The 16,112-nt window shown below is 38.7% G+C and overlaps 2 protein-coding genes across 5 annotated transcripts; both read right to left on the reverse strand.

Moving 5' to 3' along the window:
- Positions 1-1,970: 1,970 nt before the first annotated feature.
- tmem102 (transmembrane protein 102) lies at positions 1,971-11,143 on the reverse strand. 4 transcript variants are annotated; one of them, XM_052561717.1, is made up of 3 exons: positions 10,982-11,143; positions 10,120-10,331; positions 1,971-5,890 (listed from the first exon to the last, which is right to left on the reverse strand). In XM_052561717.1, the coding sequence occupies exons 2-3, from the start codon at positions 10,319-10,321 to the stop codon at positions 4,527-4,529; spliced, it is 1,566 nt and encodes a 521-aa protein (XP_052417677.1). In that variant the 5' UTR covers positions 10,322-10,331; positions 10,982-11,143; the 3' UTR covers positions 1,971-4,526. The 4 variants fall into 4 exon arrangements, with proteins under 4 accessions (XP_052417677.1, XP_052417678.1, XP_052417679.1 ...); XM_052561718.1 differs by having other exon boundaries at positions 10,937-11,140; XM_052561719.1 differs by having other exon boundaries at positions 10,992-11,129.
- A 2,489-nt stretch (positions 11,144-13,632) lies between these two features.
- On the reverse strand, positions 13,633-15,681 carry tmem256 (transmembrane protein 256). The gene is made up of 4 exons (XM_052562320.1): positions 15,533-15,681; positions 15,353-15,390; positions 14,772-14,852; positions 13,633-14,174 (listed from the first exon to the last, which is right to left on the reverse strand). The coding sequence occupies exons 1-4, from the start codon at positions 15,612-15,614 to the stop codon at positions 14,031-14,033; spliced, it is 345 nt and encodes a 114-aa protein (XP_052418280.1). The 5' UTR covers positions 15,615-15,681; the 3' UTR covers positions 13,633-14,030.
- Between the last annotated feature and the right edge of the window lie 431 nt (positions 15,682-16,112).

Below are 16,112 nucleotides of genomic sequence, written 5' to 3' on the forward strand. Positions count from 1 at the left end.
TGAGTGTCCCATTCCAGGAAATCCCCTCGTGCCTGATGTGTAATCCTCTTTATGAAACGGGACAGACTGCTGAAGTATCAGTGAGACTATGTGTGTGTGTGTATGTGTGTGTGTCCAGTATGTCGGAAAATATGAGGCTGCAACTTCATCATCTTTCTCAGAAGTGTCTGAAGCTCTTCAGCATCAGCTTAACATCATTCCTCCATCCATCCATCCATCAACCACAGCCAAAGTGCCCTTCAGCTGCTGCTGTGCTTATGAGCTACACCGCCTTAAATTATTAAACACTAGACAGCACATGTAATAAAAATAACAGACAAATTAATTTGCACTAAATAGATTTTTATCTCAGTATAACAATGTAAAATCGTAAGTCAAACTCACAATCAACCTCAAACATGCACATCTTGACGTGATCACAGGTCAGCTAACAGGAGTGCATGAGTCAGCTACGGTGAGATAAGGTAGAGATTTTGCCATTTGGGGAGTATGAAATGTCAGTCAAATGGACAGACCTGTAGTTCGCTGGCTGGCACAGAGCAAGAGACACGTTTTTAAAGCACTGTGCATTATAACCAATCACACACGATTATGTTGAGCTTATGAATGCAAGGACCAATCAGAGGCGTTCAGATGAGTCATCGCTGAAACACGTTGTTTCGTCACCACACGCGCTGGTTGACTGATTTCTCCGGCTAATTCTCTCATAAGAAACAACAAAGTGAAGATGCACGAATGTAAGATATTAATTTCACAGTGTAAACAGGTTCATAGATTATTATGGGAGTTTTTTAGAGTGCTTGAACTCGATAGACTTAAGTGACAAAGTTCTTTGATAACGTAAACGTTCTTTGCTCAATGAAAGTGTTATGTTTTTATTAAATTCACATTAAATACAAAGTCAGTCGTATTAAAAATATTTTATGGTATGACACCCATATGTAAAAAGACGGATTTTTATGCAAAGTTAATAGATTACACTATTAGGCTGCTTGCCCATTTTAGATCAACTAATAATCTATAAAGGTGCTAAGTGCATTTACTTGCACATATTTGAGAATTGAGATGTTTCATTATATATTTCGGGAATATGTTGAAAAAAAGAATCTGCTGGGAAAAAAACCCCAACAACAATAGACACCTTTAGAACATTTTTAATGATTTTACTGGTTATAATGGGACTTGTACTGGTTTTACTGGAAACTGTAATGGACCCTATTGGTCTCTAATGGTAATTGGTAATTGCCTTCTATTGGTAGCTTGTTAAAACCAATAAATTCTAATATAATATGTCCAAAAACACACGGAAGAAAACCATTTTTAATGGTTTTAATGGCTAAAATTTGATGGTTTGTAAAGTTATTTGCTGTGGAAACCATTAAAATGTTCTGTGATTGCTTTAATCAGCTTGTGTGTCACATGACAAGCATCTGATTGGGGCTGTAGAACTTGCAGAGTCTTTTTTCTTCTGCTTTTAATACAACTTATCTTGGATTTAATTTATTCCAAACCCTAAAACTTTATTTTTAAGCTTAAATGAAACGAAAATAACAGACCTTCAGTGTGTAATCTTTTGGGATCTCCAGAATAATGTGTTGTGAGAATGAGCAGAGAGATGGGAGTAACAGGGACATCTAGAATGGGTACAGAATGAATGCTTGCAGTTCAACCAAACACTTTGTAGTCAAACAGCATCCTCTGTTGGACTGACATTGTATTTCACATAGAGAAGGCACTGAAAGTTCCAAGACTTTTTCTTTAGGATTAATCTGCCTTTTAATTCTAAATATTATTTAGTATGCCTTCAAATTCTGAAGAACAAATGCACTTTGTTTTTAAGTGTGATACCTGCAAACTTAGGCTCTTAGCATCTTTTAGTCCAGCACACAGATAGTTTGCCCAGCAGAGCAAGTCTATAGTCACAATACACAAATTGTATTTGTTAGTACAAAATTATTTAAAGAAATACATTCAAGCAGACAAAAATTGGTCTTTAATTAGAGTACAGATAATATCTTTGAGATCTGAGATAAGCAACATTTATATATATTAAATATAAACAGTACAAATCCTCATTAGATGTAATGTTTTATTTCATGCTATGACCAGCATCATCACACATGATTACACAGAGGGCAATTTCCTCCCACCCCAGCACATTTATTATAAAAAGAAAAAGCATTCTGAGGCATGTTTGAGAACTTATATGAAATATATTAATATTTGGTACTATTTAAATATGCATCATTTAATTTTCATTCAGGGAATTTGAGTTGATGGCCAGATTAATTCAAGAGGTAAAATAAGTTATTTATATTCTTATTTTCTTTTCTGCTTGAGGGCAAAAAATACCTTTTGTACACAACAGCATGACACAAGGGACTATGCTCTCAGAAAATGAAACACTGGGACCACATCCTTAAAAAAGTTGGGAAGGAAATTATGCACTTTGGCTTCCTTCAGATATTTCACCGGAAAATGTTTTCATGCACTGAGGCAGGAACATAAATTCCCCCCCCCCCATTGAATCCATTGTATAAAACCCTCTCGGTAATGATCACAGAAATAATAGGCCTTAATATCTCATTCATAGAGATGATTCTGAAATATTGCATAGTACCACTGTTCATTTGATATCAGGCATTGTGCTAAACAACGGTCAATATATGCAGGAAAACATTTAAAATAGCATTACAAATAGTGATTCAAGCATTTTACAATATTTAAATCCACTAAAGAGGCCTTTTAAGGTATATAGTGTCAAACCCTGACAATATACAATAGAGATACATCCATTTTCCTTCACGACATTTAAACTAAGCATCCAGTCTTTTAAACTCTCTTTGGTGTCTTTTCCTTGGCATACAGCAGACATTGTGTTTAATAGCCTACCTGTACCATGTGCAACACTACACACACTCTTTTCAGTAGCACGTCTCCCATCTCTCATACTGGAATAAGAAATCCAGCAGAAAAAGCCTATTCCTCACCATTTTGCTGTCATTCAAAGATATCGCCGTTACTGATTGCTCTGTATTTGCGCAGCAGCCATGTCAGCAGCACACACGAATGGTCTGCCAACTCCCACAGGGCGCTAATGCGATTTATGGTGAATACACATGTAACATTGTTCTTTAATCCTTGAGCACAGTCAAAGAGGTAGAGATGGATCAAGAACAGCCAGAGATGGACGCCGATGAAGAGGGAAGGATTTTGCAAGGAGACAGAAAGCAAAAATGAGTGAGGGAGTGCAGATGTCTATAGTCCCGGGAGTCCCATTGGTTTTGGCCTAATCTATCCAGTGGACGTCGTGTTTGACTTTCTTCATCCATCTCTGCCTCCCACAGCTACCAATGCAATTCTGCAAGAGCGAGATAGGACCCTTCCACAAATGCAAAAAAAAACTAAACAAAACACAGATACATTCCTCTGTCTCTATACACGTTTCTCTAAACCTCTGTTGCCTGAACTGGATCGGTCTTTCTAATTCTCCAGTACACAGGGCTGGCAAACCTTTATCACCACAAAATCCCACTTTCCGAAGCATCTTCCATATTTAGCTTTATCCAGACATATGCAACAATGACTGACAAAGAAAAGCCCTTAGAGTAACACAAACACATAATGCTTATTTAGGTGCAGATTAGAATCTAATCAGGAACCAATAAGACACAAAATCTGCATCAATCAGTTTTGACTAATCAACTAACCTAAAACAGTCTCTGAACCTTGATAGACCATCAGTCACATCTAACTTGAGTATCTTAAAAAAAAAAAAGGTGAACAAAAAATAGCTTCGAACAGCATCTGTTGTAAAAAGATTGTTTCTACAGGCTGTATAACAGCTTCTTCTACATAAAGGACAAGGCCTAGATTTTCGAGTTATTCTTCATCTTTTTCTCGCTTTCTGCTTTTATTTTTTTTGACTGAAGAACAGCTCAAGACTCACCAGTTAAAAGAAAAAGGTACCTGAGAAAGGGACAAAGCAGGGTAAACTGACAGACTAAAGAAAGAGAAGATTATGTGATCAATAGTCGCAAACTTCTCCACACATATACAAAAAAAACCCCAAAAAATTACATTCGATTTCATCATAATTTACCTTGGCCTAGTTCATTTTCTAGTGCTACTACTGCCCTCGGGATTTACTGAAAATACTAGTTTCCTTTCTCAGTAGTATTGAATAGCAAGTTTAAAAAAAAAAAAAGCTTCGAAATCTAGGATTTTTTTTTTAGGATGCGACTGAATTTTGATTAGATATAAGTCACATAACTAGAATCTATTTTTCCCCTATTATTTTTGTTCTCCCTGACATTGTGACACCTGTGAAATTCATACAATACCTCATTGGAGTGTCAAGCAATTTTGATTGTAGTCAGCTTAGTTGAGCCAAACAGAACACTCTGTGGAGACTCGGTTTTACAATTTGGTAATACAGTAGCACAGTGACATGACTATGTCTTCTAGAAGTTCTGCCGTATAGGGTTTCTGTACCCCGGGGCGGTGTGTAAACCAGTTCGGTCCACTCAGTAGAACTTGTCGTCAATGCGGAAATGTGGGCGTGTAACATCATCTGGGTTGAGGAAGACTGAAATAGACTTGCCAGGGTTTTCTGTCACCAGCTGTTGTAGTCGTTGTGCTAGCCGGTCATCCTGTGGTGATCCCGCACCATATCCATGGGTAGGTGATGCTAACCCATGGCCATTGCTCGCAGCTACTGCGGCCTCACGCTTGAGTTGGCATGCCTGTTGTGCCTGCTCCAAAGCGGCTCTTAAGTGCTCTGCAGGATCGGATCGTAAATGTGCAAGTTTTCGTGCCACCAACAGGGCGGCACTGTCCGTAAGGTGCTCAAGCATGTTGCACTGAGGGAGGAAGTAATTAGGACAGTTTTTGCCCAGTACGCAGTGAGCCAAGTCATCAAGTAGCCCAAGGAACAGCCGAGCAGGAGTCTCATGATCTGGACAGCTAAGGTAGGTTGTAGGTAAGCGATCACAAGCCCAAAACATCAAGGTACGTAGGTGGTAGAGGCTAAGGCCGGTGCGAGGGCGAGCTAATAGTCTTGACAGTACAGCTTTAGCTGCTTGGAAGGCTTGTGCCATTGGGTAGGGCACGCATTTCTTTAGCTGAACCTCACTGCGGGAGAAGGCGAGTCTCCATTCGCGGTCAGGTCTGGTTGAGGGGCTGACAGCCGGAGAACAGCCAGGAAGCAAGTAGAACCCGCTGATGGCCTCCTCCTCCGTTATTTTGCCATCCCAGAAATGGTTGGTCGTGAGCCAGCCCTGTGCGACGGCCGGCCAGCCTCGAAACGAAACCACTGGAAGCAAGTCGTAAAGGATACGGCTAGTTCCTGCAGTAAGAATCAGTGTTGTTAGTGGACCATTCCGCTCCACACGATCGGGAACAGGAATCCCTCTTTGAGGATTTCTCCGCAACTCTTCTACTGCTGTCCCAACCACACTCCAGAACCAATCGGCAACCAGCAACGGTGAGAAGTAACAGCCATCTAATGATTGAGGAGGCTGCAGGGATGGGATTGAACCTTGTACTGCTTCAGTTTCTTCCTCCTCTTCTTCCACATCTTTTTTATCTCGAGTTTTCTCATCTTGACAGCAGATACTCCAACGCTTCAGCATCGCAGGGTCGCAGAGGCGCAGGCTCAGCCAAGAATGGCATGGTGGGGAATGCCGCATGTCCAGCGTCACGGGCTGATTTCGGTCATGCAGTTTAAGAGCAGGCACCAGTAGAGTGAAGTCCAAATCAAAGTCAACACCTTTGGCGTAGTCACCTAGGTCCTCTGGGTTAAGGTCAAGCACACCTTCCCTAGCTCCACCTGATAGCAGCAGATATTCATTGGCAACTGGCAATCGCTTGTCTACTTTCTGCACCAAGCCTGTGAAGATGAAGAATATTAATGAAAAAAAAATATATAATATCACCGGTCTTTAAAAAGAAAAGTGGAAGGGTGGTTAGACATTGAATGGGAAGGACTGAGGGTACATTATCACTTTTCCAAACAATTTAAAGCGAAAGTTAATCCAAAGATGTTGTCATCAATTACTCACCCTCATGTTGTTCCAAACCTGTATGAGTTTCTTACTTCTGTTGAACACAAAGGAAGATATTTTGAAGAATGCTGGTTATCAAACAGTTGAAAGCAGACATTGGCTTCCATGAATGTCAATGACTGCGGTCAATTGTTTGGTAACCAAAACATTACTTTGGATCATAAAGTCATAAAGCTTTGGAACAATTTAAGTGTGGGTAATTTTTGAGTATACAATCCCTTTAAGCTCAAAATGATGGGAAATTCAGAAAAATAAAACAGTCCATTTGTTAGTGGCTTATTTTTGTGACCAACTGCCAAAGAAAAATATGAAATTATTTGTACTTACATTACTGCTCCCAATGAAAGTGCTCTAAAAAATAATATATAAAAATCTCCAGTGGAAACTCTTTAATAAAAATGAACGTCTTGCCTTTTAATATTTTATGAAGGCAGAAACTGGTCAATACACATTTCTTTCGGATTATTTACCACACACTCATTTTATTTCATTTCAGTCCTCTGTAATTAAAAGGATGCTTTTACAGTCACTGAATACTTTAAGCATAGCTGCCATATGGATGTGTTACTTAATAGTGCTTTAATGACCCATAATCTGAACACAATCATTCACTAGGGAAATAAATAAAAGAAATGTTGCCTTGCTGGGGGTGTTAAAATCACATCTTCTAACATAAGCAGCAACAGCTTTATTAATTACCAGTTTGTTTATGCAAATGAATTCATTATGTTCATTAGTCCCTACGGCAAACGCCATTAGCACAAGGTGCATTTCACTCATCACTCTCTCATATGGTCACCATTATTGACCACTTTAAAAAAAAAAAGACCTACAATAAGAAACATCTCTCTCCATGAGAAATGCCAAAGGGAAGCTGGTTAGCATACACTGTTACTGGTCATATATCAGAGGCCAGCGTGCACTGCTGTCAAAGCCTGATTTACACATGATAGGCCCACAAGAGTTTGAACTCATTCACCTCTACAGGACATTTGTGACGTTTCCAAATTAAATAACTACAACATTATGATTTAAAGGACGCAGGATGCGGTTATAATAATGCAACATAATACGTCTGTCCAAGCATAAAGGGCAAAGACACATGCACTTCATTTTCCGATTAATGTGTATACTGTATGATCGATGAATCCAAACTATAGTTGCATATTTTTAGACTAAAATATTAACATGACATTTTAAAAAGACTAATTATTGTCCTCGTTTGTCTGAAATCTAACGCATAAAGGCCATGTAAACAAGTCTGTTTGATGCTGACAGCGGCACAGAAAGTTTTTTTTTTTTTTCAAAAGTTTGGGATCAGTAAGATTTCTTATGTTTTTAAAAGACGTTTCTTATGCTCGTCGAAGCTGTATCTATTTGATCAAAAATACAGAAAAAAAAAATATTACAGTTATATAGCAGTTTTCTATTTTAACACTTTTTACTCCATTACTCCAGTCTTCAGTGTCACATTATGCTTTTCATTTTTGGGTGAACTATCCCTTTAATCCAAACCTGTATACATTTCTCTCTAAGAAGATATTTTGAGGAACACTGGGTTCCAAAAAATATTACACCCCATTTGCCTTCATTGTACTCTATGGCCTATGTTTAACAACATTCCCAGATAAATAGCACAATAATAAGATTTCAATTTGGTCTGAAACCTGGCGTAAACATGTCTACACATAAAGAAAACAATACATGTCTTTACAATTTGAAAATTGTTGATGGTGTTTGTGTGGGACTCAGTGACCTTCACTCCAGGACAACGAAGTTGAGAGCTTTTTGTTTTTCTACAATAACAATGATCCCTTTTGCCCTTTACATTTTTAACACAGTTCTGATTTAATTAGTTCCTCTGGGAGAAATGCATTGTAGTGAGTTTAGAGGCTGGTATGCAGATGCTATGTTAATGTCTGCAGGTCATGGAGGTGCGAGAACAGAAATCATGATGATTGCTAAAGGAAGCAAACATCAATGCCAATTTAAATCAAGGCATTGCTTTACATGAAGCAATTCAGGTCTTCTAAAATTAATTAACACCTAAATCCTGACGGACAGGTAAGGGTCATCAAAAGTATATCATGAATATATCCTGAATGCTAAAGAGCACCATGCCCAGCATAAAAATAAAAAGCTGTCTACCCATCCCTCTCAGGAGGTGTGTGATGGATGTTGCTTTGAAAATGTCTGCATATTTTTGGAGAGCGAGAGATGGAAACAACGAGCAAGAAAAATAAGTAGGCATTTGGCTGAACATCAAGGGTTAAAGCCGAGAGAAAAAAAAGAAATGAAAGCAACAGGAGGCAGACAAAAAGAAACATAAAAGTTACACTGAAAGGAAGGCAGAAAAAAAAACATCATCCAACCATGTCAGTAAACAAAGGTCCAAAAGTAAACCAAAGAAGATGCACAGGTAACAATGCAACATGCGAAACAAAACAAGAACAGAGCTAGAGGCTGAAACTTTTCCTACGGATGAGAGTGGAAGGTGAGGGAGGAAAAAAAACGAATGAGAAGAGAGAAACAGTCACCTAATCCAGCATTTGACAGGATTATGTGAAGCAGCTCCAGTGATGTTTTAGAGAACAATGCAGTTCTACAAATCTCTCTCTCCCTCACTTGCATCACACAATAAAGGCAAAAAGAGAGACATTTAATGTGTTTACACCGTGGCAGGGCAGAGCAAGAGATTAGAAAAGGGAGTTGGAAGAGATCTGGGAGTGATGTACAGAGGAAAATAAGGGGGAACTAGGGACATCTGCTGGACAAACTTCACTTGGGTCAAGTTTTGAATCAGAGGCCTGGATAAATAAAGCTCACCAGTATAATGAAAAATGGATGTCTTTCACATCTGTTTTTTTAAAATGTACACTTGCTATGAGCATCCTAACATCCTGTATGTAAAAAGTAATGTTATACAATTTATAAAACATTATTAATATTATACAGATAACGAAAATTTAGCTGAATGATGACATCACAATGATGAACTGACTTTAACTGATTATTCCATTATCAACACTATTTTCCTGTTTTAAGGCTCGTTCACACAGTGGACTACAATACAGTTGGAATTACTTTCAGAACGATTAAGGGTGCTTTTACACTTTATTTAATTGTCTGGTCCGAACCAGAGTTCGATTTCTCCCCCTCCCCCCGCTGGACTGTGCTTATATTATTTAATTTGGGTCCGAACGGCAGTTTGTTGGTAACAACGGTGCAGGAGAAGGCAACAAACGCATAACATTGCTCTCTGCACTTTTGTACATTCACGTTTTTGAACCGTTAGATTTGTTTAGAAAGCTATGGTACATAACAGCACTTACGTCTGTTACAAATGTACTGCAATTTCGACTACTTTGATGATGTCTTTATTTCCTTTCTGGACATGGACAGTAGACTATACACACATTCTCAATGGAGGGACAGAAAGCTCTCGGACTAAATCTTAAATATCTTAAAACTGTGTTCTGAATATGAACGGAGGTTTTACGGGTTTGGAACGACATGAAGGTGAGTCATTAATGACAATTTTCATTTTTGGATGAACTAACCCTTTAAATTGCCCCGTTTCCACCGCAGGAACTTTACCCAGGAACTAGGGACTTTGTGCTGGTACTTAGTGTGTTTCCACCACAGGAACCAGGAACGAAATAAAAGTTCCGGGTAAAAAAATGCCCCTCAGAAAGTCCCTGCTGGCGAGGTGGTACTTTTTCAAAGTTCCGGAACTTTCAGGGGCGGGACTTGGGCGCTAAACATCATGATTGGTTGAGTTCACACAGCATTGGTTGAGTTCAACCATCATTTATTCGGATCATCTTCAAAATATTACTGTTATTGTGTCATGAAATGTAATTTTAAAAGTATTTCAGATGAGAATGTAGTTGTTTAAATCTATATATGTATAACATGGCTTTTCATTTTACTGGCTTTAATTAAACAACTACAACAGTAAATTAAAGGACAGAATAAACAAGCAAACAAAAGTCCTAACCACTGTGGGTTTCACATTGTGTGTATATGTATGTGTTCACTATGATATCCTCACCCAGCATATTGAAGATGAAGTCTTTGGCTGTGTGCACCTCGAGTGCGGTCTGGTCTCCGAACTCGCCCTGTTCCAGCTGCACCAGCTCCTGCACCTGATCCCCCAGCTGCTCCAGAGTCGTGCCCGAGCGGAAGTCCACCTCGGACACCCGCTTCGCCGCCGCCGGAGCACGCGGGGCCACGGCACTCATGAGCGTCTCCATTGAGCATTACCTGAGACAAACCACATCAATATTACCAAACAGACACAAAATCAGCTCTCTTATAATGATCGACGACTAGTTATAAATGTATGCATTTAAATTATAAAATCTTAGAATTAAGGCTTTTTACTTTGCTAACTATGCAAGGGCCTTTTTTTGTATTCTGCAATAGTATCTGCTTTTCATTTTTGAAGAACTATTTAGTACTTATATGAAAAAATTCCTCTACATTAAATGATAAACGCATTACACTGCTGATACATAAACAAAATAGCATTACTCAGTACCACTAATTACCCAGACTAAAGTTTAATTCCCTCTAAATAACTAAACGCAGGTTAGTTATTCATAGCTGAAGCTGAATGTGGGTCAGTGGGCAGATTAATCGGCTAATTAGCCAGCTAATGTCTCTCTAGCGAAACAACTGAACCACTTGACAGGTCATTGTTATAAACATAGCGACACCTCTGAAATATTTCCTCGAATCAGGAATTCCCCATGACATACGCTGTGTGAGAGGGAATAGATTGTTTTCTTGTGATAAACGAGCATGAGCAGCACAAATGATCCGACTAGCAGGTGTGGAGCGAGCTAACGTGCTAATCAGCTAAACACCTCTAGATTCCGCGACGGCTGTCGTTGTTTGTGGTTTACACACACCCGTGTTTACCGCTGGCTCTTTGCGCTCTGCCTTAGACCCCGGGTTGTTTGTTGTGATCTCTTTTATGAAACAGGATTTCAGCTCGCGTCATTTCCAACAGGTTTCCCCTCGCGCACCTTCCCACTGGCGAAACTATTCCCGGAAATCACGGACCTCCAGCGAGGATCTTGGGATTAGTAGTACTTTTCTTACCGGGACGCAAATGTATCCAGAGTAAACTATGTTTACGGGTTTATGTTATGTTTAAATTCTGCGTTTTTTTCCATCTACTATTATAAAGCTATTGAATATTATATTATATTATATTATATTATATTATATTATATTATATTATATTATATTATATTATATTATATTATATTATATTATATTTTAGTTTAATTTAATTTTGAAGCAAGGATAGAAAGGATCATTGGTTAAAAAAAGTATATATACATATTCACATTAATTATATAGATAGATAGATAGATAGATAGATAGATAGATAGATAGATAGATAGATATAAAAATTATACAGAATTAAATTATACTTTAAAATACACAGAAATAGAAAATATTTCACAATATTACAGTGTATATCAATGTTTGAATCAGTGCAACTGAGGTCATTTTACAAAATCCTTTCAAAAACATAAAAAAAGAACTCAAACTGAACCCTGAACAGTGGTGTATTAGTATCTGCAAAAAAAAAAAAAACACGTATTCACAAGCATTTTAATTACTTTAAAATAAAAACAAAAAAATGAAACCATATGCACTAATGTAGCCTATGTGATTGCATTGAGGTGGCTGAACGTTTTCTCCAGATCTGGAGTTTTAGGTGGACTGAACTGTTTTGTTTTTGTGATCTAGTCTGCAACCTGAAAAGCCTTAAAAAGACAGACACCGAGGACTCCATTGAAAAGCTTGAGGATCCTCGACTCGAATACTTTTTTCAAGGAGGTGAAGAGTGATCAAAAGATCTTCAAAACCCTCGCCCGCTCTCCCCGTCCCATCCCGACCCCCTCTGCTGTGGTGTCACCTTGAAATACCTCCCCTTTGAAGCAGCATCTGAGAGGCTGACAGCGCAGATAATTGATGCCAAGGAAGAACCGGAGGAGGCCAAAGACATCGAGGTGCTTTTAATTCTTCACTTCTGCAACATCATTCTCTCTGCGCCATCCCCAACAGCTCTACACCTTCTAATTAACGACTGAACCCTGTAATCTAATGCGCATATAATGATATCTTCATTTATAATACAAAACTCTTCTGTATTCAGATCTTTAATCAGGCTTTTGTACTAACACAATCCACTCACCTCTTATGGCCATATTTATGGCACTCAGATTTTAATATTGAAGAGCTTTTGAAGCAGCGCTCCAGATAGAATGACAATCTTTTAGGTGCAGGGGTTAAAGGGAGACTGACATGTTGAAAATGTATTAGCAATCTCTGTTATGGGATGTGCTGTTATGATTGACGCCTCAAAAAAAGTGAGCGGGAAAGGTAATCATTTCAGAACGTGTGGGCATTTCACTCAAAGTGAAAAAAAAAATTCCTAGCCTCCCACACCTTCAGACTCTCTACATCAGACTGGGAAATGAATTGGCAATGCCCACAGAAGCGAGGGTAAATGCGAAATGTCAGTTGGTGTTCAAAGGGAGGAAGTTAAGCCACATGAATACCGACAAATAGAGGCTTCAACTCCCATGAGTCGCAATTAACAGTACCTACTCCACTGCCACTGACCGCTTACCCAATTGAAGCGAAACCGAGTTAAAAGTTGCTTGCCCACAGACTGCCCCTTAGATGCTGGGTCCAACACAGAAAGATCATTCAAGCGCGATGAGAATTTAACGACCGAATGACCACAGGGCCACTGCAATGTATTGGTTGCTTTAAACATTGATTTTTACTGGCTGCATCTATCCAGACAGAGCCAGGGACGAGACACTTAACACAGAGCGCATGCGCCTTTATGGATTTTAACGAGGAGACCCTGATCTGACTTCGGTAATGAGCGACTGGTGAAATTCCCAGCACTATTGAAATGTCAGGAAGAGGAAACGAGGAAGAAACTTTTCAAAACAGGCTTCAGCTTTGGAGATGCCAAAATCAGATCTAATTATATACACAACTGAAAATGGCTTAATATATTGTTGGGTGCTTCAAGTATAAGCATGCATGTCCATTTTTTTTTTCAAGCACTGAGAAATGTCTTATTCTTCCATCAGGAGAAGTGGTTTGGTTGTCTTGCCCTGATTTGCACAGCTCTGCTAATAGCCCAAGTTAATGAGGGTTTTACGAGTGGTGTGATCACTTTATTGGGACGTGCAGCATCAATAGAAGCTTTTCGCCTCAGTAGAGTTGGCTTATGAGGCTGCCCTTGCAAATTGACCTGAGGATTTATTAAGCAATTTTCAAAGGTCCCCAACCCTGCTATGTACCGTCAGTCACAGGCCCTAGAATTAAAACCTCATTGGATTTCACTTTTCAGTGGAATAAAGATAAGTTTGGACACTAGAAGTGCTAAAAGCGAGGTCACCGATAATTAACTGCTTTGTACTGTCATTCTTACAGGATCAAAGCCCTAAGGCTATTGAGATTTTGACCAGGGAGAGACAATCAGAGAAACATTTCCTCCAATATCAGAAGGTCAAACTGGCAATCAGCTTTGCAGACAGCTTTATTTTTTCAAACAAAGGAAAAGCACATGTACATAAACTTTCAAGACACGAACAAACCCAGAGTGTGACTCATTCACTCAGTAATAATCCACAAAGGAAAGCTTCTCAAAAGTTTTTTTTTTTTTCGCCATGCTGACAAAATGAAGATGCCTGTGACAGTGTGGAGGAAGAAAAAAAAAAAAAGAGAATTATGTTTGATCCCAAGGCCTTATCATCACTTTCCAGACTGAAAAGGGGTTAGATAAGATGTGAAATTCTCCACCCCTTTCTTCTTTAGTCACCCTTTAGCTCCTCTTTTCATGTTGAAATGACAAAACAGAACATAATCGCTGAGAATGTTAAAACAAAAGGGTCAAGGTCTGCCAAATGGAGTCCGAGTTCAAAGAGCCATCGCAGCCCAGCCAACGATGAGCAATGACCCTCCAATGGGTGCCAACTTGCTGAAGCTGGGGTCATTGGTTAAGGCCTGGTGGTAGAGGGGACCACAGAAGCAGCCCATCCCAGCGAGGAGGACTACCCCTGCCTTGAGGAAAAAAAGAAGCAGCGTGTGTTAATTTATGTGATTGCTAATGGTTTGTTCCTTATCAAATTCATTTGGTTCTCAATATAAAGGGAGGTCATCTGTAGTAAAGTCCAGCATAATGAGTATCATTCTTCTACTACTCTGTTCTTTTGCTTTCAGCCTGGAAATGATCGAAAGGTGTTTATTATGTGAATTTAAACATGAAATTAATATAGTTTAACCATTATAGATTGATAAACATGCAGACAATGGTAACAAATCAAATAGGGTGCCAGGTGTCGGGTTTGATATCGGTGATGTCCTGCTTTTTTAGAAGGCTGCATAGCAAATCAGTTGCCTAGTGTGACTGCTAGTTTATACATTTTGGAATAATATCAACATAAACACTTACCATCAACAACAAAATATCTCAAACAGCCATATATTTGAAAGACAAGGGATGCAATGTAAAAAAAAACTAATTCAGACCAATTTGGAACACTTTGTGAGAGCTAGGTGACATTTTAATTATATCAGTAATCAATCTAGTTATCATTACTCCAATTTCAGTTTAGAGATGTTTATGTTAATGTAAGAATGATGATAAAAGGTGTTTACCAGAGCAGGTTTCCTACAGCGCGCAGCTCCTAACAATGCCAGACTGTGGTAGATGTGATACTTGTTTGCTGTATCATACAACTGAAGAGACAAAAAAAAACAGAAGAAATAGAACATGGGCTTAAATTTCGGGCCAAACGTGATGCAACTTGCAAGTGTTGCAATGGTAATGCATGACATTCATAAGGTTTCCTCTGTTTTAAAAGTCAATGATGTAGCTTATGTAGTGAAAATATTTGATTTATTACTCCCAACCCCATACTATGAAAGCTTACTTCCACCAAACAAGAAACAAATAACTTTGCTGAATCATAAATAAATGTTGAATAAATTTGACTTTATGAGATAAGAAGTCATAATTATGATATAAAATCCAAATACATAAACATAAAAATTGTGATATTACGTCATAACTGAGATAAAAGGGCATTCCTGTGACAGTAAAATGTTTCTCACAGTTATAACAAACGTTCTTTTAGAGTTTTGACTTTTCATGTCATAATTATTGTTTCTAATTATTAAGATTTTTTTTATTTATTTTAAAGAGTGAAAGCTACATAATAATAGCCAAATATACTCGCCTCTCTCTGGTAATCACTCGCTTCACTGTGTCTGAATCCTGCCCAGGAGAGAAAGACACGAAAGAGATGCATTAAAGCTTTATAAGACTTTCAGAAAACACTCAATGGCGCGCGCTCGGTCACGTTCGACATGAGAGCCATCAGCCAAATAAAACACAATCGATCAGAAAGGACACCTACCGTGAGCTCCATATGCACCTGCTGCGACAGCAAGAGCCCCAGAGATCCCTGCCACCCTCTGAACAAGCGAAGCAGCGTTCATAACTCCTGAGGACACCAGGGAACAACTGTAAGCGAAAGCAGGAAACTGATGTCATTACGGATCCAACAGGGAGAATGACGCTATCTACTGGTAATTACGTGCGTTGAGCCAAGATGGCGTCTAAAGGCACAGTTTCACATCACGTGAGTGTTCCCATAAAGCTTTTCAGTGAAGTGACAATGAACTAGTTAAGGTCAAACAAATTACACAATATGGTAAGTGCAGCCATTCAGATAGAATTCTAAAAGAGTTTTACACACATATATATATATATAGTACAGACCAAAAGTTTGGAAACATTACTATTTTTTATGTTTTTGAAAGAAGTTTCTTCTGTTCATCAAGCCTGCATTCATTTGATCAACAATACAGAAAAAACAGTAATATTGTGAAATATTATTACAACTTAAAATAATAGTTTTCTATTTGAATATACTTAAAATTCAGCATCATTACTCCAGCCTTCAGTGTCACATGTAACATGCGGTCTATCACATG

The sequence above is a fragment of the Carassius gibelio genome, chromosome B7, assembly GCF_023724105.1.
Source record: "Carassius gibelio isolate Cgi1373 ecotype wild population from Czech Republic chromosome B7, carGib1.2-hapl.c, whole genome shotgun sequence".
Classification (NCBI taxonomy): Eukaryota; Metazoa; Chordata; class Actinopteri; order Cypriniformes; family Cyprinidae; genus Carassius; species Carassius gibelio.